Source organism: Homalodisca vitripennis, chromosome 5 (assembly GCF_021130785.1).
Source record: "Homalodisca vitripennis isolate AUS2020 chromosome 5, UT_GWSS_2.1, whole genome shotgun sequence".
NCBI classification, from domain to species: domain Eukaryota; kingdom Metazoa; phylum Arthropoda; class Insecta; order Hemiptera; family Cicadellidae; genus Homalodisca; species Homalodisca vitripennis.
In genome coordinates this window covers 155,087,223-155,115,085 of record NC_060211.1, presented here as the reverse complement: position 1 = coordinate 155,115,085, position 27,863 = coordinate 155,087,223, and the positions used below count along the sequence as shown (strand labels likewise).

Genomic DNA, 27,863 nt, shown 5'->3' with positions numbered 1-27,863 from the left:
AACTTCAATGAAGCCTTCTACGCGACACGAGTGGTATGGAATACACCTACCTTGTATTTAAGATTACAGAGTGTAAATATTTTTGTCAGTTCACATTACTCAAAGCTACATATTACAATTCAGGCACTTTATTAATTTGTGATAATTAATTATAATCGTTGAAGAAGTTGTTTTATCTCTTTAAAGTGTCTGGGTAATAAAATTTATTTGCATATTCATAGAAGATTTGGTCTACTTAATATTAAGGTTGATACATATTTAGCTACACACGTTGTTAACATCTTAACTACGCCAGGAGTCATGTACCGACGTTAGGAGAACTGGGATAGTATTAATATGCGTTCGCCGCAGTCGCTGTGTTAATTCGTAGCCAAAGTTGCATAACTTCAACAGAAGGTTGATTTAATTATTGATCTGATAGTTTTATGCATAAAACTGCAAATTAGTCAACGGTTGAAAAAAATCTCTTCGCAGAGTACTCGTGACGTGAATGGACAAGGACAGTGAATGGTTCAGTGCCTTTCATTGTCTAGGATATTTTCCTTCCTATAAACTATTAAATTATCCAAGACTTCTAATTTTCGTAATTTTTATGGCTAAGAAAAAGCCTACTGTCTTTCTCTTTTCGTTGCTTTACTAATTGTACTAATTGATTTTCTAGGTAAGAAAAGATAGCATATATTATGCATTATGTTATATAATTTATCTTCTTTTTTTATCGTACTACATCATTGGATACACATTGTTAATTTAAAAACAAACACTCCAATAACCATTAGATTTTATTTCTGTTATAATTGGATAACTAACTAACACTATAATATTGTTGTTTTAGATGTATCGTTTACTCACACAACATTTGTTATATATTAAAAGAATTTTTGTTTTAGACGTATAATGATGCATCACTGTTTCTGAACAGGTGGATTGAATACTTATCCAGTGCATTTGGGACATTAGGTTTTCTCTTTTCAAAGTCTGTCTTCATTTTGTTGCTTCTGCAAGATTAATGGAGTTGCTATAGATTCATTCGTCCTAGCTTAGATTGTCATCGATCAGTGCAATTTTGGGTTAGTGTAAAACTGTTCAGTTTTGTATACAGAATAAAGTGCACCTCTGGTTGATTACAGGTAATTTCATTTTGATCCTATTAAGTAGGCTATTACGTTATTGAGTTCATTCCCGAACGTGTCCTGTACTAAAGCTGATCATGGTCTTAATTACTTACTCGTGGTGACTCCAATTACATTTTAAATATTACCTCTATCATTCATAATTAAACAATTATATCAATGCCAAGTATTACTATACTATAGACATCTTTGTGAAATTTACTCTTAGATTCTCTGCAAGCATAACAGGGGTTGGTAACCTATTAAACTTATGGTTTCATGTAATGGTTAAAGAAATCATAAATTTGTTTTGGCTATCCAAGTAAAATATTTCTATCTCCATTGCTTTATTTTATCTTCAGATTTGTATGTAAAGTTATATGTATTTAATCATATATCTAGTCTAGCATTATAAAGTACAGAAAGTATTTGAAGAAAACTTAACAGCTGTTGTCAAAGCAGTCTACATGGATTCTTCACTTTAACTTTGCTGTAAGCTAGCTTGGAATATTATTTGACTATATTCTTGGTTTCAAGAATTTATTTTTAATCAGTATAAACTTATGTATAAGGAATTTTATGCAATTTTGGCTTTTATATTAATGATTTACAAATTGTAAAGAGTTTTGACATTTATTCACAGTAAACTCCATTTTACAAAAACAATCCTTACTACAGTAATTCAAAACTTAACATAGAAGAGATCACAGAAAACATATTCAGTTAATCATGTAATTGTAAAAAGCTATTAAAATAATAACAATAGCAACTTATAATAATACAGATAAAAATGAATAATAGTATAAGAACAATATTAATAATAAATAGTAACAAGGACAACACTAATAATTAAACTAGGCCTAGGCCTAAAACAATAAAAAATAACAAATTTTGAGCTTGACACGATAAGATGAAAAGTCTGTCAGTTTCCAGATGATTATTTCAGTTAATATAGGATACTGTCAGAGCTGCAAGGGTACTTTGGGATTATACCGACCACACCAGTATGAAGAATATACATTTATAGAAACAAACATGATAGAACGAAAAAACAACTCTTTAATTACAAAATTACAAACTTACAACGATTATCAATTGTTAATGGGGTCAGATTCCGTTATATGCCCCCAACGCTTAAACTTTTTTCAATGAACTTAGAACGTTATAAAACGATGTAGTTGAGTAACAGAACTAACATTCCATCAATCAACAAGCATTTCCAGGTACTGTTGTCACTGTTATCTTATCTTTCTCGAGAATCCCGATTACGGGAGGCCGTGCGGCATCACATGACTATTTAAGTTTTTTGCACGGTACATAAAAACAAGTTTTTGTGTGTTTTTTTTCAATAAAGAGTTTAGTTTTTGTTTGGTAATGTTTGTTATGTTTGTTTTTGTTGAATTTTTGTGTTTGTAGAAATGTAGGGGTAAAACACGGAAGTACAACAAAGCGACGCACTAGCTGAATGGGCGGCGAGACTCTGCAATCACGTTATCTACTAGATCGCTCGACTTTGACCTCTGTCTGAGGATGGGGAGGGGTTTGCGATAAGACAATTCCTGTTTTATATTGACGAAATATTGTTCTACGCTAATCTAGTAATCAGTAGAAGCAAAATGTCAAATAACGATTCATGTCTGGGTGTGGTCGGTATAATCCCAAAGTACCGCTGCAAGTTTTAAAATATAGCTTCTTTGTTTTGTCAAAGCTTTTCCCGACTTCAGATCACATCCCAGATAGTCTTGAATTTTCCAACGTTAGATCACGGTCGATCTAGCATGTGATCTAAGGTTGGGAAAATAGCCTACTGATCGGAAATTCCCCTGACCATCAGTGAGGACTTGGGCAGGTGGCGCCTTGTTCCATACTTCTGGTGGAAAAAGAAAAAAACGCTGAATTTAATTTAAAAAAATGATATAATGGTGCTAGGTATTATATTTTAACGGAAATCAAATTAAACAATATTGAAGCATTAAAGGTAGCAAATATTGAAAATAATTAAATTAGGTTTTGGAACCGCGAGAAGCAAACTTCTGAAATTGTATCTTTTATTATGTGTGAGAACTGGGTTTGAGCTTATTATAAAAAAATGGTTTAAATACCTTGTATATTAGGTTTCACAACTTTTTGGGAGTAGGTACTGTATTTTTAAATTTACAAATAGTGTCCAGGAATGACCGGTCTTATTTGATTCAGTTATATTTTGAAGGAAGGATTTTTGTGATATAATGAGAGGGTATAGTGTGGATATATATACATACTCCCCCCCCCCCAGCATACAAGCCCATGACAGTCTTGTGTATTAAAGCGTGGTAAACATTCAGCAGGATTGTCTTAGGACATACATCACGAAACATAAAAACTTCTCAAACTTCTTCAAGACTTTTTTCATTGAATTGATATAATCCTTCCAAGTTAAGTTTAAGTCATATATATATATATATATATTATATGACTCATATATATATATATAAACTTAGATAGTAAAAATTTTCTACCTATCATAATAAAGAACCATGAACTAATTAAATAGTTTTTAGGGGCCAAGATATATATTGTAACACTGTGTAATTTTTTAGGCATAGTATTAGAAAAAATTTGTCTTCAAAATTTTACATTAAAAAGTTCGTCAACAAAAGTCTGAGAACAAAGCCTTGAGGAATGAGAATAAGAATAAGAATTTTTTCTGCCAGAAAATATTCAACACAAATATATTGGCACGTCAATAAAATGTTACAACTTTTGTAAAACAATGAAAATTCTAAAAGTCTTGCTTCGTCCACACTGTTGAGATGTACTCTTCCGCCGAATAGAATGATCTTTTTCAAAGAAAATAATTTAGTTTAGCTTTAAATTCCATATCACTTAGCATCCTTATATCTAATAGTAACTTATTGTATAGTCTAATAGCCATCATCATTGTCAGTTTTAGCTTGTCTATTTTGAGGTAGGTTGATATTGTTACAACTTCTTGTTTCATAATTGTGAACATTTTTCCTTAGATTTACTTTATCTAAATTACCTCGGAGGTAAAGTAGGCATTGTTGTATATGTAAAGAGAATAATGTCAAAATTTTAAAACGTTTAAAAAGTTCTCAACAACAATCAAACCATAAGTTAAGTGACAGTGAAAAAGTCCGAAATAAGATTGTATAAGAGCTTTCTCCTAAAGTTCACCACATAAACGTTTAATTGCAAACACACTTGTACTTAGTTTACTTTTAACCCCTACCATTTGCTGATACCAATTTAAATTAGGTTGAAAAGTCAAACCTAAATATTTTGGAAATATATCTTCTGGTGTCCTATTAGGATCTTCTCTGAGGCTAAATATTACAGTAGTTGTCTTATCACTATTTAGAATCAAGTTGTTGACAGTGAGCCAGTTCTTTACAAGATTAATATTCAAGTTGTAGTCTTCTAAGAGTTTGTTATAATCTTTATTTGTAGTTACTATAGTAGTATTATCAGCGTATAAAACAATATTCGCAGGTACATTTACACTCAGATCATTCACTGCAGTTAAAAACAGGAAAGGCCCCAGAACAGAGCCCTGTGGAACTCCACAGGTTATTGGTTTACACAGAGATATACCTTTTTCTAATACTACATATTGAGATCTATTTTTTAAGTAAGAGCTAAATACATCCAAAGCTATCCCCTTAATATTATAATGTTCTAATTTTTTAATCAAAATGTTATGAGACACTCGATCAAAAGCTTTGCTAAGATCACAGAAAGTTATAGCAGCAAAATCTTTCTTTTCATAACAGTCCAGAACCATATCAACTAAAGAATAACAGCTTGAGCTGTTGATAACCCTTTTCGGAATCTAAATTGTTCTATACAAAGCAGATGTTCCATTTCCAAAAATTGTAATAACTGTTTACATGACTATTTCCATGACCTTAGACAAAACTGGCACAATAGCAACGGGCCTGTAATTTCCTATTTCATTCCTTTTATCTTGCAATACTCAACCAAGACCACTCCTGACATTCCCAAATTGTAACATACTCAGGAAGCCATTAGTTTCCAAAAAATTGTTAATTTGATCATATAGGTACCAAAATTTCAAATAATATTGATAGTATTGGTATAAGAAATACTGGACAATAACTATTTGGCTCATTCTTGGGCCCCTTCTTATAAAAAGGTCAAATATGAACTTTTTTAAGTGCATTTAGAAAACTTCCCCAAGTAGACAGAGAATTAAACAGTATAATAAAGGTTCTGCTAAAGTTGTTATGACCTGTTTTATAACAAATTTAGACATATAAATATCATAAATTATAATTTATTATAATCAATTCTTAATAGTGTTTTATTATCAGGAATTTTATTTAATTTTTTGTTCCAATATTTACCCTTTGAATCAACAGTTGAATGATCTGTAAAAGAAGATGCAATATTAAACCTTTATACTTACTGTCATATCTGATGTTAAATCTAAAAAAACCGTTATCAATGCTAGTTTTACTTTCACCTGCTATTCTAGTTTCTTCATAGACAAGGAAGCTTAACCCTTAGCTGTCCATTAATCCTAGATATGCGTCATCTAAGACGTCATCCACCATAATATTACAGTTTTTGTCATCTGTAAAAATCAAATTCTTTCGAACACAAAATGCCATTAATTGATCAATGTCAATGAGGAATTGTGAGTAAGTCCACTTTATCCGTGTGGCAAGTGAATTTGAGATAGCTGACTGCATGTCCGTCAGTACATCTACATAGCACTGATAACAAGACTGAGCGCAGTCCAAATTTCGGTTGGCACTAAGAAATCAGGAAAAAAGTTTAGATTATACAGTTTGTCATTTAAAAATCCCAAATTTAAGATTACTTAAATGTGCTATATACACACAGGTAGACAAAGTATAATTATAGATTGCTGATTCGAATCTTTGTTTCATTTGTTTTTAGCACTAACATTGGTTTGCACTTCAATCTGAGATATTGCTGAAAGTCAAGAAAGTGGGTTTCGATATAAATGTGATATACATGTATTTATATCCAATAGTTGGTATGTACATACTGAAGCACAAAAGTTCTCATTGCTTAGATACAATTAGAAGTAAATGTCCATATTTAAACCAAATTCTTGTGTTCTAGACTGAGAATGCCCTTCTGATATTGTGTTTGTCCATCGTCAATCAAATTATTGGTGATAGAAACTTACAATTCGACTATGGGAAAGAAGAAAAGGCAGAGTCAAAACTCCAACAGTGCAGTGGTGGATTCTACAGAGTCTGAAACCAGCATAGACTCGACACAGGCAGCTGATGGTTAGTGTGCAATTATTATTGTAATAGAATAGGGTATAGTAAATTTATTAGTTTTAATTTTAGTCATTGTATGTTTTAAACTTATTTACTTTTTTTCTCAATTAAAATTGAATTTATTGGGTTTATCAAGTTAACCCTTTGCACACCACTAATAAATCCATTAACTTTCCTATAACACAAAGACAAGTAAAACAATGTTGTTTCTTTAATTTCAAAGCTAATTTTTATTATAACTAAGTTATAAAAGGTAAAAGCAAAATAAGTATAAAACAGCATTTTACTTAAAATTAGTGTATTTATTGATAGAAATAAAAAAGAACTATTTACAAAGCTGTTTATTTAAAATAAATTTCAATTTTATTGTGAAATGTAATTAAACTGTAAAGTTTACTATAAAACAAGATAAATATTTCAAAATAATCACAATACTACCACACGTTGAAGAACAATAATGAGATATGGTGTAGACGCGCACTCGTGACAACTGAGAAAGCTGTAATACTAGCCACGGATATGTTTGGTTATGGCTCTGTAGGAGATGCAGAACTGACGAGTAGGCGGTCAGAGTTAGATAGGGCACTCGCTTCTCCCTGCCACTGAGTGAATGTCATTAGAACTGACGAGTAGGCGGTCAGAGTTAGATAGGGCACTCGCTTCTCCCTGCCACTGAGTGAATGTCATTTATAAATACTTCCTTGGTAACCGCGATAAGCACAGAGCATGCACCAGGCATTTCGACAGCCTTTTGTGAACTAAAAATCTCTTCAAGAGACATCTATAATATCTGATATAACTGTATTTGGCGTTTTTGTTAAAGTCTACCGTTCTAATATATCCATCTAAGGCGTGGGAAGGGTTAAAAACTTATCTCTTTTTTATCCATTTAATAAATAATGTGAAGTAGTTAAAATAAATATTCACTTTAAAAAATATATATATTGATCAAATATCTTCTTTTTTTTTAAAGCCTGATCAAGAACTTGTTAGTTTTTTGTCCTTTTTAAGGATGTCAGTATCCAAGGATCAACTATGGATGATGAGAGAGTTAATCACTGGTTTAAGATTCTACATAACTGTAATTGTCAACAAGTTGTATTTTCATGTCAAAGAATGCTTTAATTTTTTACAACAATTGATATGTAAGTTTGTAATACTAAATTATGACTTTACTTGCTAATCTGTCTTGCTAATGTGCCCAATTATTTTTAAGAAATTGTCAAGATTACAGTTTACAAAGTAAAGCTAAAAGTTAGTAGAAATATAAATGTTTTCATGGGTATATTGAAATTTAAAGTGGATTTTTAATGAATTGTCACAAACATAACATTAATCCTGAAACGGTTTGTTTACAGGAAATGAAGTACTGTGTCCTCATGCATCTAAAGCTGTAAATTTACGTCTAGTGAAGAAAAGTGTAAAAGGCAACAAAGATAAGAATGCTCTCAAATGTTGTTTAACTTGTAAGAAGAACAAATCAGAACTGTGCAAGGTGAGTTCATTATTTAGATAATTAATTTAATACATTTCACATTATCTGTATTGACTTTAAAGTTTTATTTCTTGAGAAGAGTCACTTATTATTATCAATATTGCTTTCTCTTTTCTTTCAACTATTGAAGCATATCAGTGAATGACCATTAATTTTGAAAATCTGAGTCTTGGGAATATAATTTTAGTATTGGTTGCTCCATCCATTTTGTTTGTAATTTTGAATAGCCACTCACTGTTAAAATGTGTGTAATAAATCTCTTTGTCCAGGATTGTTGGGTGTGCCTGTTTTGTGGTGCCTGCAATTGTGGCCCAGAGGTGGAGGATCACCGCCAGGACCACTTCAAGTGCCCACGGTCTGACATCCACTACCTGGTTTACCAAACCAACACAAGCCTGGTTTGGTGAGTAAGTTTATCTGCACAATTAAGTCTTGAGTCCCATGACGTGGGCAGTATTTTTCACAAAATAGTAGTTTTAACATTTTAACTAAAACACTCTTGTAATAAAATAACAGTTGTTCTTTATCTCGAATACATGTACTAAAGTCTGGTAAATATGAATGTTTATCTTTAATATAATGACCATGAAGACAAAAAAACCAATAACATTATGAAAAAGCTCCGCTCTACACAAACAAATCAGAATCTGACACACTCCAATATTTCTTTAACTATAAAATCTACGTTGTTTTTTACGATACATGCTACGGCATACCAATGAAACATCAGCAATCTAATGCACTTGATGCGCCGGTGTGTCAAAGGAATTCAAATATTAAAATTTGGTGTTGTTATTTGGATTTATTTATTAATCCAATAAGCTATTACTTATTGTTATAACTGTTATCAATCTTGTATGCAGATGATACCATTTTTCTCAATATTGATGAGCTTAATATCTTGATAGAAAGTGGTTTGGATAAGGCACCAGGTTGGTTTAAAGTGAACAGTTTTCTCTAAAATGAAGATAAAACACAAAATATAATTTTTACTTTAAGAACTGTTGGTATTGATATAATTTAGATAACTATTCAAATAAAGTAAAGTTTTTAGGAGTTCATATTGATAAAAATTTAATATGGGAATCTCATTGATTAAATTAGCTCAAAAATATATAGGGTTGTTTTTCTAAATGAATTAAAATATCTTTGTTCATGTTAGTACATAAAAAGTACATGAATGGTGTCAAGCATTTACAATAAAATAACAATTATATATTTTGACTAAGGATTATACTATAATCGTGTATTGACTAACATGTTCTTACCCCAAACAATGCAGTAAAAACAAATTCAATAGAACACTATGTTACAATTCTTAAAAACTCTAAAGTTTTGTTAATAAAGTAATCTTTTAGATAATATGTGAAACTTTTTTACACTTTTCATTTTTTATATATGTAGGAAGATTGTTTAAATATTTTGCACCTATTTAAGTTGTTTTCTTTTTAATATGTTCAAATTTATGGGTTTCAGTTGCTATATTATCCTTTTGTCTAGTATTATAACAGTGATTGCTTCCTAATAAAGGCAGTTTGTTAGCTTTCATTAATTGATTAGTGTAGAAAATAGCTTGGTACATGTAATGACTATAAACTGTCGTGATACCCTTACTAGAAAATTTATTATTCACTATAATTCCAATCAAGGTCCAAAATAATATGAATACACCTTTTTTATAGTAGGTATTAGTATCCTATTTAAATTGAATTTTGATGTAGCTCCATAAATGCATAAGCCAAACGTAATTGCAGAGTCTATATAAGGAAATAAGTGAGTCTTAAAGTATCAATTGAACAAATTTTTGATATTCTGTAAATTACAAATAAAAGAGAGGTAATTTTCTTAGCAACTTGATCAACATGCAAATTGACTCTACTTGATTTAAGGGGAGAACGTCGCCTATGCTTAATATATGAGAACTTTTACTAACTTCGTGTACCTGCAGTTCTATAACCAGTCAAGATATTTTAATACAATTTTTACAGTATGTTCTGGTATGTTATTAGATGAGCCTGTAGTAGATTGAAACATTTTAGAGCAATAGAAACAATTTTATTGCATTATCAATAAACAAGTAATTTTTTACCACACTAATTTATGATGTTTATTATTTATTTCAGTAAATATGTAAGATATAGTCATGATTTTACTACCAGATAAGCTAAACAGTACCTTGGGATAGTATACAAAATTTCATCTTTTTAACTTAAACAATAGCTGAGCTACAGGTACATAAGTTTAACAAACACAATTTTCGGAAAACGGCAGTTGAAATAAACATAGTAGTTGATCATATGTAAAAAGACCTACAAATAAATTTAGAATGCTCCAGCACCATAGTAGCTGGTCCCTTGGTTCTCTGCATCTTCCAGCTTCCTTTTACATTGTCTTTTCTTCACCCTCATCTCATTTGTAGCCTCTAGACTAGCTTAGAGGACGTACATTTAATATAGCACATACATTTTCCGCACCAGCTAGGCGTACTCCTATGCAACATAGGCCACAAACAAACCTAGTATTTAGTTTGTAGAGTTTGTATTTCTTTTCTGATGTGTCTTTTGATACTTTATTAGCACAGTTTGTGCATAATAAGACTTGAAACAATACCTTTTCTTTTACTCAAGTCTTCAGAAAATTTTAAATTGCCAATAGAGTCACAATGTTTGCATTTACATAAGGTATTGAGAGTACTTAGTGTATTTACATCAACAATAATATTTACAACATTTGATTGATATATGTCTTCAATTTCTTTACTAGGCTTATTCAAATAGGAAAGTTTTTTCTTTGATGCACTTTCAAAACTAGGCCTAGGATTTCCATAACCTAGAGTTGAGCTAATGCTAGACTCAGAAGTTTCATTACTTCTAATGTCTAATGTTATTTGTTTAGTATATTTATTCCCTCTGAAGGTTCTTCTTTTAGTATAACTTAGTCATTTAGGCATATTAAAACACAAAACTGATTATAACTAATAAGCTCAAACTTCACAACCACTTGAAACTGTTTGTAAACAAACTACTGCACATAATATATAAACATAAAACTTTCCAAGACTTCAATACAGCTGCAGCTGGTGACAGTACAGTATCTCATAAAACTGCATAGAGTATAAAAATAACACCAGGAAATAAAATATGTATGAGAATGAATACAGAAGTATGAGTTCTGGGACGATTTCTCTACAGAAAATGCGCTAAAACACTTGAACACATAATATATTTTCATTTTTACCAAGATCTTCCGTGGTTTAAAATACCAAGTGTTATATATTGCCATTTTCAGGAAGAATCCAAGAATTTTTCAGTAAAATAAAAAAAATTCCATTTTTTAGCGATGTTCTCCCCTTAAACAATGTGTCTTTAAATGATATTACCAGCTTACTGATTAATTTAGTGTATTTAGGTGAGAATACAATAAAATTTGTTTTAATTTCATTAATCAATAGTTGATATTCATTGAGAGCAGAATTTACATTATCAAGAACTGTCAAAGATTTTAATTCCAAGTCAAATAGATTAAAGTTGCTGAGCTTAACACTAGCATTGTCAGCAAATAAGCAAATTTTATTTAGTGTTATCATTGACCAACTGTGGCAAACCCTTTAAATAAATTAAAAATAAAAGAGGTCACAAAATAGACCCTTCAGGTATACCATGTTTAATGTCTAATAATGGAGATGAATCGTATGTTATTGTATTGTTAACTTAATGTCTAATTGTAACATACTGTCTCCTGTTTGTCAAATAATTCCGAAACCAGGCTAGACAATTTTTTTCAATACCAATAGAGCTTAGTTTATCTAATAATGAATTATTTCATACACTATCAAAAGCTGTGCTAAGATCCAATAAGATTCCTAAAACGCCTTCTCGCCTCTATCCACAGAATTAATTGTAGATTCTATAAAATCAATTCCTGCCATGACAACAGCTCTACCTTTTCTGAAACCATGTTGATCAGGGTCATTCAAGGAATTTCCCTCCAAATAAATAATTAACTGATAGTACATTGCTCTCTTAAAAAATTTTTTAGAAAGAGCTCAGTAATCACAAGAGAGGCAATAATTATTTAGTTCTTTACACTCCCCTTTTTTTGTATAACGGTATTACCTTAGCGATCTGTACTCTACTAGGAAAGAGTCCACTAACAAAAGAAGAATTGACTAGATGAGTCAAAGGGAGAGCCAAGCTGATTGAGGCATATTTAATTACAGGCATCGGAACCTTATCAAATCCTGTTGACCATTTATTATCAAATGAAGAAATTATTTTCAACATGTCCTCAGTTGACACTGTTGCGCATTTAAATTTAGACATTATTGATTGTGGCTCCATGAAGTAAAAATCTTTTCCAGTCTGTTAAGTAAGTTTGGGTATTATAGATAAATCCACAAATTCATTGAAAATGCACCTTACTGTTTGGGGATCAGAACATAATGTATTATTAAACTTAATTTCAAAATTTTAAATATTATTATGCTTATTTTTAGTTTGCTGATTTATAATATTCAATGTAGTTTTACAAATATTATCAAAGACTTCATAGACTTATCAAAATGTTCCTTTTTAGCTGTAGTTAATTTGTTCTTTTAGTTACTTTTACATAATTTTAAACGTTTAGTCAAATTTTTATTCTTATTAACTCTAGCTAACTGACTCAATTTAAAAATGTTTGCTTTTTCTTTTAATTCTCTAGTAATCTAATCTTTGTGACTCACTTTCAATATTTTATAAACCTTAGGGAAACATAAATTATAATATTACATACAAAGAACACATCAAATTTAGACTCCACAGGTGCATTATAAACATCTATCCAACTCTCTTCACTTAAATAACCACTAAACATTTTCCATAATGTCTTTAGTAAAATTTCTACATTTTTTAAAATTTAGATTTATTACTGTCACTTTTACTTATACTGACATTTAAAATCTTCAAGATCAATCCATCATGGTGAGACATTTGTGTATTTACGGCATATACAAGGTAATGACATTAATGTTAGTAAGCACATTATCTATGGTCGTTTGAGAGGTGAACGTGTAGTAGCGAATAGGAAAATCTACCAAATAGTTCCTCTTATACATTCCAAGAATATCTACTAGTTATTAAGAATACCTATAAGTATAATAAATAGTCCTACTAATTGTATTTAAACAAATTATATTAGATCCTCTTATTTTTCTTATTTCCAATAAATTTTTAGATATGGTTTGATAATTTATGGAAACTGCATCAGAATAGATGAAATATTAATTTTGCAGAAAAAAGTTATCAGGATCAAATGTGGTGTTAGTTTTTTGAAACATTGTAAACCTTTATTTATAAACCTAAAAATTCTTACTATTTTAAATTTATACATATATGACTTAGTTTTGTATACTTTGCATACTCCTGACAATATTAATTATGCTGATCATAGCTATAATACTAGGAGTAAGGCAAGTAGGCTTACTACAATCTACATCTGCAGACTAGATAAAACAATTAATAGTCTCCAGGTTGTTTCACTAAAAATGTAAAATAAATTACGTCATTTAATAAATATATTCCCAGAAAAAGTGTTTTGAAATAGATTTTATAATTGGCTCCTGAACAATCCTTTTTATTTTGTGATGAGTTTTTTGCTATATCTCGTATTAATTTATAACAATAGTTAAACTTAACTAAGAATATTTTTTTATGATTTAAGTTTGTATTTATTTTTTGACTTGGCTACTAGTTGTAAATTGACTTTGTCATGAGTGTAAAAACTTAATATGGCTATAAATATTATTATTATTATTAAAAATAAACCTATACATTGTTTTTATCTATTATAAGGTGAGAGTAGTCAAAACATGTCAAGTAATATACTTTTCTGAGGTTGCATGTAAAATTTCAAGTATATTGCTCATTTCATTAGGCTACATGTGTTAACATGTCACATGTTAAAATGTCATATGGTTATACACAGTTTGTTTACAGATTTATTTATTTTGTGATTTTGTCTTTGCCATCATAACCCAATGTAAAAATTTCTGCTAACACTCAGCCAGATCTCATGGAGTGACATGCACCATCATCGAAGTCAATATTGCTCATATAGGAATTAAACTTCATACGAACCTATAGGTTAATTCATTCGTGTTATATCGTGCTGATAGACAGATGGTAGACAGTAATGAAATGTTTCCAGTCCTCTAGTTATACGTTTCACTAACGGCCAGCCAATTACAAATTTTAGCGATCTTTGAGAACAGTTCTGTAATGTATTGTATATGTATTATTATTTTTTTATTATTGACATTTATATTCTGTTCATAAATTATGTTGGCATTACGGATCATACGATTTATTCAATAAACGTACATTGGCGGAGCAAGTCACGCGATCCGACTAACCAATCAAATCAAAGCACCATCCCTCTCCAAATAACAAGAGCCTTTCTCTTTCTCTCCTTGTTCAACCATCAACGATGTAACACCACGTTATATGTGTCCGCTCCGCCGGTGTAGATTGTAAAGTAAATTCGAGTATTATTTCACTCCATACAAGAAATGACATTAATGGTGCAGTGCATAGGACATACAGTTTGGCGGCGACACTACAAGTTCAACACCAATGTAAAGGTTCCTGCTAATCCCACAGTTGTTACCATGATGTATGAAGTCACGGCTGGTCTCTAATTGAAATATAAAGATAATTTTTTAATAATCAATCATTTTGTTGCAGTTGTTTGAAATGCCAAAAGGAACTACCGAACGATGTCAATAAAAATGTGCAAAGTTGTGTTGACATTTTAAAGAAGCATTACGATCCTTTCGGCCCTCCAGAAATGGAGATTTCAGGTAATAATTCACTCTTTGGAGCTTTGCTTATACAAATGTGACATCCCTCAGATTGCAAAATGTTAGAACGTAGCTATTTTGAAGTCTAGTTGCATAGTAAATTATAAATTTTATCACTGCTTCATTATTATTAACTAACACCGTTACTATGGTGTTACTAACATTATACTTATTGTAATGATAATGTAATAGCAGCTAGGGGTCTCTATTAACCACTTCAAGAGCCAACATCTGTTTGCTGTGCTCATTTGGTAAATCAAATTTTATTTTGTTGATTCAGATGTTTGAGACAATGACATTAAAGTTGAAATGTTAACTTTGTGTGTAGATTTGTGACAAAACCACAAGAATACTATATAGTGGCTGTAGTCAGTAGTCAATGTTCTTTATTTAAAATAACAACAAGATTTGTTACGTTGTCAGCTAAAATCAAAGTAATGACAATTAAAGATAAGTTAATTATTTTTTCATGGTTTATTCAAGAAAAGAATGTATGTATAGGTTATAAAGCCTCGTCTTGCAACCATTTCGTTAGCATCTTCTTTATGTTCAAAGGATTTCTAGCTTTTAAAGGTTGTTAAACATCTTTACATGTAATGCATGTAATGGTTTTCTATCAAACATAGCTATTCTGTGGACTGGCAGTATATAGTTTTCTGTATGTCTGTGTTGTATTCAAACATGTTACTTTGTTTTGGAGGATCTTTGGTCACACAGTATTGGATGGTCTCTAGTGTTTAACTGTGTACGTAGACAAGTTCATCTGTGCAGCTCAGTGTAGGATCTAAACCATTCATAATTCTGACTACATGGCACAGGTTGCCTTCACAAAAGCAAACAACATGGAAATACCCAGGATGTCCACATGCCTTGAAAATTAGGAAGATTGGGAATTGTGCTTGAATTTAAGACATGGGAAAAACGCCTTAACCTTTTCGCCGCGAATTAATATACCAACACTGTTCCAAGATTTACATTTTTTGACAAAAAAAATTTTTATTTTTTTCTACAATTATTAAACATTATTATTTTGGTTCCTTGAGATGTTTATACACATGGTTTAGTAAGAAAAATGCAAAATTAAAAATTTTTTATGATGAATAATAAATGTTTTTTAGTTAATTTATCAAAAAATTTGTAAAAAAAAAAATTAAATTTTATACGTTGATGTGTAGTCTGAATGAACTTTATATCATAGTGTAATTGTACATATACTCATATATGATATTGTGTAACAAGTAATTTGTACATAATAATATAAAATTTACCAGTAAAGCTGAAAATGTGGTGATTCGCACGAGGCGCAGAAGTAGCAGGGAGTCCATGTTTCACAACACTCACTTTTATACATTTACAGTTATTTACACACAAAGTTAAAACTACTCATTCTTCAATTTACTTTTTTAATCATTTCAAGTAATAAGTCACAATAAATACAAGTTAGTAGGCCTAAACATAAAAAATAAAAATGCAAAACTTTTGTCCAATAATGCAAACATCTCTTATAGCCTTACAAGATTCTCTTGGTTTTTAGCAATTGCAAGTTTTCTTATAAATCTTTATAGAGTGATAAACTTCAAAACAAGGAACTATGCACAGGGGTGGGCTCATCCTGGCAAGTTTTTACAAAAAATATGATGTTTTGCTTTCTTTTACACGTGCCTTTCCCTTTTTTGGTGCAGCTTGATGGTAGGATACTACAGACAGCACAGTTAGGTTTGTGTTTTTTATCTCCATATTGGCTGATAAAATGGATTTTTCCCTGATAGTCCTGTCATCAAGAGGGTTGCTCAATTTTCGACCCCCGTCGGATTGCAGTTCTAGGTTGCCATGTGCTTAGTAACCCCGTCAATAACCTGTTCTCGAAAATTTTTGTGGGTTAGAGATCTTACACCATTTTGCATATTATAAGCTATGCAGCCATTTATCAATCCAATTTCATTGACAAAAATGCCATAGGGGGTGATACCATTTCATTGATTTATGGCCGTAAGGATACGTAGAACAAAACTTGTCAAATAAGTCTAACTCCACCCATATATTTTTGTTGTACAGTAAACTTGAATATTGGGCTTTGTGACTTCTCGTCTGCCTGTCTTTGATCTGACTTCAATTAATTTTACTCCAGTGTCACCTACAGTAGAGAGCATGTTTACTTTTCCCTGTATCTTGCCAGGAACATGCTATCATATCCTTAGATTCTCTAATCCATGTTGTTTGGGAAGTCACCTTTCTTTTTCTTCAAATTTTTCATTTGTACAGGCAAATTTTTTCGGTTTGCTCTCACCGTACCACATGCTCCCAACCCACTCAACCTCAGGTCGTTGAATAAATCAACACTAGAGTAGAAAATTGTCCATGTATATGATTCTGTTTAGTAGATTCAAAACCTAGTAACAAATCTTTTACAACTCTACTACCCAGGCCCTCATCTTTACTATCGGTTTTCTTTCCCAGTATACACCTTGAATCTTAACAGAAATCCATTTGAAGAGTCACAGAGCGACCATACACCTTGATTCCCCATTTTGTTGATGGCTTGCTTGGGAGATATTGTTTTGAAGGATAGCCTACCTTTAAATTTAATCATACTTTCATCTATAGAAAGTGCTTCTCCAGGCTCATAGTTGTCTAGATATGTTTTAGAAACAAAATCTATCAAGGGCCTAATTTTTGAACAGAGGATCATACCCAGGATTACCCTTTGACACTTGATTGCTATTATCATTGAAATGCAAAAAAGACTTGATTAGTTGATATTGGTCTCTAGAAAATATTTTGGAAAATGCCGGAGTTTTTTGTCAGCTAAAAGCCGTCTTGAAAATATGATTCTTCGTTTGGCTTATGAATGAGTCCCATTGAAATTTTGCGTTGCTACAAAAGCTTTCATGTCCCTTTCATCAATTTCTTTTAGTTGATGTAGTCTAGAACGTTTGGGAATGTCAGTTGTGACATCACAACATTGTAAAGAATAAATATTTGTCTGTTCAGCTACATATTTATAGATTGCTTCAGGAAAGAATTTATGAAATGATTCAGTTGGAGTTAGGTTTTCAAATTTGACCCTTAGGTGGTATCACAAAGTGTAAATTTAGGTATTTTGTCTAATACATGTTAGAACCTATTTGAATTTCATCCCACAAGGCATTGTTTTGTTGCGATTTAGGCCTAGATGCTCTAGGGCTATTTCCATCTAATGGATCATCTATATCACTTTCAGAAGAATAGTCTACATTGTTATCACCTATTTCAAAATCTGAGTCCTCATTACCATGATTCAAATATTCATTAATCTCATCATCGTTATTTGTTCCATTATTAAACAGGATAACCTCAACAGGCAAGAAATTTGTAAAAACTATTGTCCCTGACTAGCCTACATACCTAACAATCACAGCCTTTTTTGTTGTAAGATATTCACTACAGTAACACAACACTTTTAATGTTTAAATGTTAAAACACTTACTTGCATTAAAATATTAAGCAATAAAAACTAAACAATATGAAATACAATAACTCATAACAAATAACCAAACATAACCAATGTTGAATGTTAGTAAACACGGCAAAAGCAGCAGACGCGATCCTGAACAACTGCCGTCATCGTCATGTGGACTAGTTGAGTTTCAAATATTTGTGCGCGCGGCTGCAGCACTTTACAGAAGGCAGTGAAATATGGCGTTTACTCACTTGGGACTATAGTCCGACTTACACAGCCAACGGAGAAGTTTTTCCGCTGCCCGTGGACTGAAGTCGATTTCGCGGCGAACGGAAAAAAATGGTGAGTCGACTATTGTCGATTTACGCGGCGAAAAGGTTAAATATGCTTTAATTTTTGAGAAATCCTTGAATATATTTAATGTCGCAGCTTCACGGTGATGGTCGCTGGTAATTTGTTTGACGTTTTTGCGATGTTAATTCCCCCATTTATGGACTAGAACTTTCCGCAGTATGGTCCACTACGTTCATGGAGGGAACATTTTTTAATCGTTCCGACATTGTTTCTTTTCTATCTATTACTAGAAAGAAATTAGTTAAACTGTTCCAGTTGTTGCGTGACACCTGTGGGCCGCATATTGTGCTAGTCCAGTACTGTCCGCCGGCGCAGGTCCGCCGTCTCCATATGGGGCCGGCCGCAGTGAATGTGTTAAGCGTTATAACGAAGCAGTTCCACTATTTAATACTAGTATTAATCATTATCCATCACCCGTCAGTTTATTCATTCCAGTTTAACCTTACAAGTTACGTGATTGTTGCTGTTTTGTTATGGAAAAAATATCACTTATGAAAGGTAAGTCTTTCCTTGATAAATACATTAAAGTTTATTAGATAATAATTATATTGTTAAAAGTAATGTCTATGAATTAAATTGATTATCTTAATATTAATAACCAACACCAGCAGTGATTATTTTCAAGAGTAAGCCAACTGTTAGCAATATGTGAACAGTTGGGAAATGCCTCATAAAAGTTGTACAGAATCAAATTATGAATGTATTTACAAAATAAGAATGAAAATGATGTTTTGTTATTTATCATTAGTGTAGTTTCAAATGTTGTTAGTTATTTTTTATGTTACTAATGTTTGCCTATTGAAGCTTTGCTTGTATGACTATTCCATTTGTTACCATTTTGTTGTAATCTAGTATTTTACTTGGCAAACAAAGCTTTTTTCTCCCTGTTTTAGTAGACTTCTTTGAAACACTATAAAATAAGTATACAGTACAGTAAATGTAAAAATGAATTAAGATAATATTTTTGAAAGTTATGCATGTTAGGCAAGTTCATTTGCCACTTTTAGGGTTACAGTTAATTCTGTGAGTACATACCTCTGGCATTAGGTCTTGGCCGAAATACATACAATTTATTTTATTTTCAGATTTTAGTTAGCCTATGTTTATTTGTGTACATATACAAGAATAGATGAGTCTTTTATTGATTTTTGATTCATTAAGTTCATGTTAATGACTAGGTTGGATTCAGTTATGGACCAATATAATGTGAATAGTTGTATTTATGGTCAACTAAATTTAAACAAATGAATTGAAATCAATATTTGCATTATTATAATGAAATTTAACATTCTATAGAACAACTAATTAGCATAACTTATATATATTTTGTGACAAATGGTTTATACTAGAATTGCTGTAAATATTTTTAGCAGATTAATTACACAAATATTTGTATAAAATATATAGGCCACAATTTTTTTATTGGCCATAATGGTACTAGCCTAGAATTACTTGGTTATACCAATAAAAGGCATGTTGAATTGAGCAGACAATTTCTTTTTTTCCTATTTCTTCGACAGTGAGTGACATTTTGAGTTTAATTATTTTATGGAAACAGATAAAAATTCATAGGCCTTTAGTACTACTGGAGGAAACTCATGATCTCTCTGGTAGATTTTTGCAATTGGCAGCTTTAATCACATCAGTAAATCAATGATCACTCAGGAGGAGCATGTCATATTAGTTCTAAAATTAATTTCTGACTATCCATTTCGTATCCACTCTAAGCAACAGTAGCCTTCTCAGGGCTTTATCTGTTATGTAGCCACATTTTTAACATTGTCCTGAGTATTCACTTCTCACTTTGACATAGGTCTAGGTTATTTGAATTAGAGATTAATTTAACCCTTTCCGCTCGTATGTCGGACGCCATCCGACATTGCAGTGACGTCAGCTTTACTTTATTTTTAGCCGACCTACGATGTTTCCGATTGGTGCTGCGATCGCACGGCATTCTCAGGAACTAATAAATTACAGCTGAACTACGATTGGTCGGCTGCTGATTTATTTTGCTTTGTCATTGTAGTCACGTTTCCTAACCAATTTTCAGACGCGTTCGCATTAGTGACTCGATATGTCGTTACCAAGTACCTCTTTTCTTTCTGATTCAGAAGTTATTGCTGAATTACTTAATTAAGGCAAGGATAATCAAATAAACATACAAAATCCAACAGTTATCTGTCAGTATAACAAATATATGGGTGGCTTGGACCAAGCAGACCACTATATTGCTTCCTACAAATTTCCCCGTAAATCTCTGAAGTAGTGGAGAAAGCTATTTTTCTGGATGTTGGAAGTGGGAATAGTAAATAGCTTTCTCTTGTTCAACACGAATAAACAAAACCATGGAGAAAAAACAATTCAACACAGGAATTTCAGAGAAATCCTTATCACTGAACTTGTAGGCCATGTCCGTAACCCTATGAGTTTGAAGCGGGGTCGTCCTTCATCAGTAGAAAAGGCTAAACAAACAACCTCACTTTCTTGCAGCTCATCCAACAAAAAAAACTAAAGACTGTGCTGTTTGTAGCAATAGAAAGGTGCCAGGAGGAAGAAAGGAAACACTTTACTATTGTAAAACCTGTTCAAAAAATCCTGGTCTTCATCCTGCAGAGTGTTTTGAACGATACCATACCATGCTAAAATATAAAACTTATTAGTGTAATTATCAAATTTTATATCTCTAAAATATAAATTAGAAATAAAATAAAATTATTATACAATATAATAATGTATATACTTTATTGACTTCCAGTTTGCTAAAAATGGGTTTTTACTGAAAATATGCTAAAATAAATACGAGCTGAGGGGGCAGACTAGTGAAAAAAATACGAGTGGAAAGGGTTAAGAATTAATTTAAAACATTCTTTTACTTTAGCTTAATTTAGATAATAACTTTCAATAATTTCTCCCTAGAATGATGGAAGGGTTTAGCATCTAAGGAACTTCCCTAACAAGTCAATATGTTACTACAAGGGCTATCCAGAAAGTAACAAACGTTTGTAACTGGTGCAGCTGTAGGCGGGGCTACAGCTGCCATCTTGGTGTCAAAACATTGGTGTGATCTGGTGGTCGTACACGGCCTGTAACTCTTTTACTTTTCTCACTGTGATTAATTAAAATGTGTGCTGCAATTTTAAAATACCGCCACTTGTGAAGTACGTTCAGTGATAAGGTTGTTGTTGGCAAAAAACCATAAACCAATTGAAATCTATCGCCAACTGTGTGAAGTTTATGGCAATGGAATAATGAGTGAAAGCAGAGTAAGGCAGTGGTGTATTGACTTTAAAAATGGCCGCACCAATGTTTATGATGATAGTCGTAGCGGTTGGCCTAGCCTAGTGACTGGAGATTTTACGTTGAAAATCAATGACAAAGTTCGTGAAAATCACTGTTTTACAATGACTGAACTCTCTGAACATTTCCCACAAATTTCATAAAGTTTACTTCATAAAATTGTCGTAGGGAAAAGCTTGGATACCACACATTTTGTGTCAGGCGGGTTCCAAAAATCCTTACGGAACTTGCTGCATCGTTAACTTTACTTGATGAATACTACAAACATGGTAACTAACTTCTTGATCGTAGTGTTACTGGTGATGAAACATGGGTGAAGCATGTCAATTGTGAAACAAAAATGCAGTCTATGGAATGGGGGCACACACATTTTCCGAAAAAAACCAAGAAAATGTCTCCAAACTCTGTCAGCAAGAAAGATTATGACAACTGTTTTTTGGGATGCTGAGGGTGTGATTCTGGTTGATATCCTTGAACGAGGATCAACAATCAACACAGAGAGGTACTGTGAAACATTGCAGAATCTATGGTGAGTGATACAGAACAAGCTTAGGTGAAAATTGAGTTCAAAAATTTTGTTTTTCCACGACAATGCACGTCCCCATACAGCCAGTTGTTCATGAAAAGTCTGATTCGGAAGTGTTTGATCACCGCCTTGTAGTCCAGATCTGGAACCAAGCGACTACCACCTCTTTTCTGGCTTGTAACGCAGTGTTTTTATAGTGATGCTGAACTTCACGCTGGTGTTAATCTGTGGTTAAGATCTCAGGAGGCGGATTTCTACAAAGCTGGAATCTAAAAACTTGTGTCACATTATGATAAATGTCTCAATTTGAACAGAGATTATCTTGAAAAATATCCTAAGAGTGTAACTTTTGAATGTATATAATGAAATGTTCCTATTTCAGTTGGTTAATTTTTTATTTCAAAACATCTGTTACTTTCTGGATTCATTTTTATATCTGGATAGCCCTCATTTTAATTTTAAAGTTAAATGTTCATTAATGTCAATGTTTATAGTAAATATCTCTGTTAAATATTTTCTCTACAGTCTTAATATTCAAGTATGGAAATGGTTAAAAAAATTGTCCCATCATGGTAAAATGAATGACATTCTAAAAATGTGTGGTTTTTTATTGATATAAAACTTATTTTCATTAGCCTATTAGCATAATTATTTTGAAATTTAAGAACTTTTGATTTGTACTACTTTGAATAAATTAGATATATCTAGTTTATCAGAATTTAGAATAGGTTTTGTCATAATTCGGATTAGAATTTCCATTCCTTCTGTAAACCTTAAAGTTATATGTTTTACAGGTATAATAACGTGATTTGTGAGATGGCCAAACATGGCAAGACTAGTTTTCAAGACAGCTGGCGGATGCTGAAATAAAATCATGGGTCGAAAAATCCGTGGTGAAATGTATGCTGCTTCATGCAAATATTGTCCTGGGCAGATAATCTCTGTTAGTACTGTGGGGAGACAAGCTCTCGTAAGAAGTATGAAGTCACAAAAACATTGAACCAATGCACCATTGTACTCAGCATATCTCCAATGTTTGTATTACAGCAGCTACTCTGACAGAGTCTGCAGCATTAGGAGTTAGATTCTCAAAACGAAACAAATGGTTGCGTTTCCTCCAGTAGAGTTGCACGAGTAAGGTAGAAAACACCATCTATAATGGACAAATACTTGATGAATTCTCAGTCCAGTAGAGCTGAGATTATTTGGTGCTTACAGTGTGTCTAAACCTTTAGGTGAAACAGTTCTGCTGCAAAGGACATAAACATTTTGAAGTATGTTTCCAGAAAGTGATATACTGAGTACAATGCAGCTAGAGAGAACTAAAATTGGATTCTTAATTCTTTATTGGGCTAGCATCGTTTTTCCAAAGGCAGCTTCCAGGATATCATTTGATGAATCTCTTTGTAAGATTAGTCAGAGCCAGCAGATGGATATAGTAGTGAGATTCTAGAGCAACGAAAACAATGAAGTAACAAGCCGCTACTTTACTTCCGCTTTTTTGAAATAAGGAAGAACATCTGATTTAATGACTGCTTAATCCCTTGCTGCAGTAGAAAACATAGAAATCAAACAATTGTATGAGAATTGAAGCAGAAAAAGAAAAACATAAGTGCAATATAACATAAGTAAAAAAAGGAAACTGAGGTGATTGACAAGACAATTTTGGATTTAGCTAAGCTGTAACAAAGTTGAATGGTTTTTGTAGTGTATTGACTGTTGTGCATCATGTATATAAAATTAATTGTTTAGTGTTATTAAATAATCTCAGGTTCTTACAACATTTTTTCTTGAGGTGGTAAAAACAGATTTTTCCATTTTGATTTAAAAGAAAAATAACATCTATAGTCTGCTTAAGTTTTGTCTCTATCCATATTTGGAGTATAAAGTTTATCAGTGATTTAAGGATATCTCTGCACTTATATTCTCTCAAAATTTTGTCAAGTAGTGTCTTAAAGTAGAAGTAACTAATTAAGAAATCACTCCGTGAATAAAAATTGTAGATCTATAAGTGAAATTGTTGGTTGTGTTTGACCTTTTTCATATTTTATTATAATGTTTTGTTTCTGATAATATTTTTGGTTTTGCTACTTAGTAGCGTTCATACCAATAATAAGTCATAATCTTTTTCAATATTCTTTTTGAATTTTTATCATCAAAACCACTATGAAATTAAATTGTTTTTTAAAATGATTTATATAGTCTTTCACTAATGTGTGAAAGAAACTAATCCTTTATAGTTTATACCAGTATCAATTCTCAAATTAGGCTTCTTTTTATTGGGTGATAAAACTTATTTCCATATTTAGATGATTTGATATTGTGTAATATGCATTATTTTACAACAGTTGGAATGATATAAATATTTGTCAACTTTTAAAAACACCTTGAATTGTTTACTATCCAAGTCTTGAATTGTTTACTATCCAAGCCTTGAATGTGCTAGAATTTCTCCAGCCTATATTTGTGGACACCCTGAATACCATAGTGTACATAACTCTTATTTAACACTTCTATCCTCTGACTAATAATCATTAAACTTTGGGTGGAAATCTGTTACAAATTGAAGTGTTTTTTTCATAAACCCTTGAATACTAGACAAAAGGAACCGTAATGTCTACAGTAGACTTTTATGGACAGCTTCCAAAAGAGCTGAAGACATTATGATTTTATTGTTTCATAAATAAGTTATAGTATGCCTGTTTTACATGAAAATTATAACCAGAATACACAGATGAAAACTAAAAAAAACAGCTGTTGGTTAATTTCTTATTGTCAGTTGTACTTATCATGCAGTTTTTCAAAACACGTGTTAAATGTTCAAACTTAAAACAATTAATTATAATGCTAATACCACAATAAATCTTAGCTTAGTGATATAGTCATGGTTACCGTTACTGCCAATTGTATACATATTTGAACAGTTGCATTGTCAAAATCTTGAAAATATGCTGAAGTAATATACATTTTTCATTGTTAAAAGTTTAGAAGTAAAAAATTCTCAGCTAACCTTATCCTAGTTAAAATCTTTTTTCTGAAAGAAGAGAAAACAGTTTGTTCCAAAATGAACAGAATAATACCCCATTAGTACAGATAATTTATATTGTTGATCCTGTAAAAAAAAGTCTAGATAGTACTGGATTTGTACACTATAAAAAGGGTTAACAAAAAGAAAAACTGTTTTCTTCTTTATGAATTGTTTAAGAAATATCGCTGTCCTGGTTCACAGTGATTCAAAACATTGCCAACAGAATTAAATCCTTGAAATATTTCTGTCTTATTGTGGATAGCCGTCTTTAGTCAACCGATGTCCGACCAAAAGTGGCAGGTTTAATTGTTTTGGTTTGTAAACTTTTGCTTACAGACTACACAGCTAAACAGTCTTCTATAGATGTTGTTATTTGTGGGTTGCAGATGGTAAAATGGTCAATGGAATGGATTCTGCTAGTTTCTTAAAAAATGAGTCGCCCACTTCACAACTTTTTAGAAATGCTTCGCCCAATAAAGATACCAAACCTATTATGGAGTTGCCTAAGGTCAGGGTAAGTATACTTTCTGTATTCAACAGTCTACAACAAACTGGTGTATTTAAATTATTGATGCTATTTGTATTTATAAACTGTAATTTTATTTCATTTTGGCATTGAATTAGTTGTGGAATACGTAAGCTAGTATTTCCATTTACATAGTCTATTAACCCTTCATCTGACCATATAGTAATTTCTGTGCTTGCATACCTATTTTGCAAGAATGTTTCTAAACAGTTAGAAAATGAACATACTTTATGCAAATGTAAACTTATTTTTTTGCAAAAAATATGCTGAAATTGAATATTGAAATGGGAAAAATATTAGCACTTACAAAAAATTACCAAGTGCAAAAGCAGTGGTTGTTGATCAAGTAGTTATATATAACTACTTGATCAACAACCACTGCTTTTGCACTTGGTAATTTTTTGTAAGTGCTAATATTTTTTCACTTAAAAAAGATAAAGACAAAGAAATCAAAATTAATACATTTTAAAACAGAAGAATATTTATAAATATTCTTCTGTTTTAAAATGTATTAATTTTGATTTCTTTGTCTTTTTTTTAGGTTTAATTCACAGGCCATTATAGAGAAAGATGCGTGCAGTTGTTGGGTCACCAGTTTATTTACACATCCAAAGAAAACCTCTGTACTAAAAAAAAGATGCTCTTTACAGCAGCTCTTTCATTCTTCCAAACAAAGATTACTTTCAGTAGAATTTTTGAAAGTCTAGCATGGTATTTTTTAATCGTTCTTCCAAATTTGTCGCTGGCACAAACCATGCAATTAATTACATTAAAAGTTGCTAAAGAGATGAGTTTACCGTAAATTTCAATATCTATTTTGAATAGTTTAGTTCATTGGGAACACTTAATTAGAAAGTACCATATTTTTCGTTTGATGGTTAAATATACAATACAAGCGAAAATGGCACAGCAACTAGTTATGAGCTGTAGAGTAAACCTAGAGGATTTTAAAATATGTTCTTGGCCAGTAAGGAGTATATTGGGTTCTTGGTCAGTAGGGGGGTTGAATATTAAGTTCCTGGTCAGTAGGAGTGTTGAATATTGAGTTTCTGACTAGTAGAAGGGTTAAATATTAATTCCTGGCCAGTAGAGGGGTTGAATATTGAGTTCCTGACTAGTAGAAGGGTTAAATATTAATTCCTGGCCAGTAGAGGGGTTGAATATTGAGTTTCTGACTAGAAGAAGGGTTAAATATTAATTCCTGGCCAGTAGAGGGGTTGAATATTGAGTTCTTAGCCAGTAGGGAATTTAAATATTGAGTTTTGGACAGTATGAGGATGTTGTGGTTTCTGGCCAGTAAGTGGGTTAAATATTGAGAGTATTGCATTTAGAATATGGTTTATTCTGAATTATATTAATTTATTTAATCTCTTATGCAAATTCTTATAGCTTTTTGTCTCAAAAGATGTTGTGTATATTAACCTATACAAGAACGGATCTGTCCTATATTGCCATTTTAAATCACCGGATTTTTATTTAGGCAGATGTTTCTTTATTGACCACTAGTAATGGTATATGACTTAAGCTGCTGTCTTTAAATTGTTTCAAGACCATTTGAATAAAGTTTAAATGCTTAATAATACTTATAAAGTACATTTTTTGTTGTCCTGTTGCTCAGTAGACACCTGCCTGTCCAAACATCTGTCTATTTACATTAAAAATGTATTAATATTAAATTTACTATAAACTTATTAATAATTTTACACATTGTTTACTTTTTCTGTTATTACTGTTAATTCCCAAACTGGTTCATAATTATTTCATTCAAATGTTACATTACTGAATCCTGATGAATTAAATTGATAAATTCATCAACGTTTTGTTCGACATCACTAAAGTGCCGATGAAACTTTGTTAACGACTATCTTTTAAGTACCTTCAATGTTTAAAGTTTTGAAAATAACTCTTCCACCAATTTTGATGTGCTTTTATTAAGCAACAAAGTAAAATAAATTAGGTAGTTAAA

General features: G+C 31.6%; 1 protein-coding gene across 1 annotated transcript in view; it reads left to right on the top strand.

Moving 5' to 3' along the window:
* Window positions 1-944: 944 nt before the first annotated feature.
* LOC124363047 (ubiquitin carboxyl-terminal hydrolase 45-like) overlaps window positions 945-27,863 on the top strand; it is a 51,406-nt gene continuing 24,487 nt past the window's right edge. Inside the window, exons 1-6 of the mRNA XM_046818112.1 lie at window positions 945-1,130; window positions 6,228-6,400; window positions 7,753-7,889; window positions 8,159-8,292; window positions 14,612-14,727; window positions 25,758-25,885. Of these exons, the coding sequence (XP_046674068.1) occupies window positions 6,304-6,400; window positions 7,753-7,889; window positions 8,159-8,292; window positions 14,612-14,727; window positions 25,758-25,885 (612 nt within the window). The 5' untranslated portion in view covers window positions 945-1,130; window positions 6,228-6,303. The remainder of the gene's footprint in view (window positions 1,131-6,227; window positions 6,401-7,752; window positions 7,890-8,158; window positions 8,293-14,611; window positions 14,728-25,757; window positions 25,886-27,863) is intronic.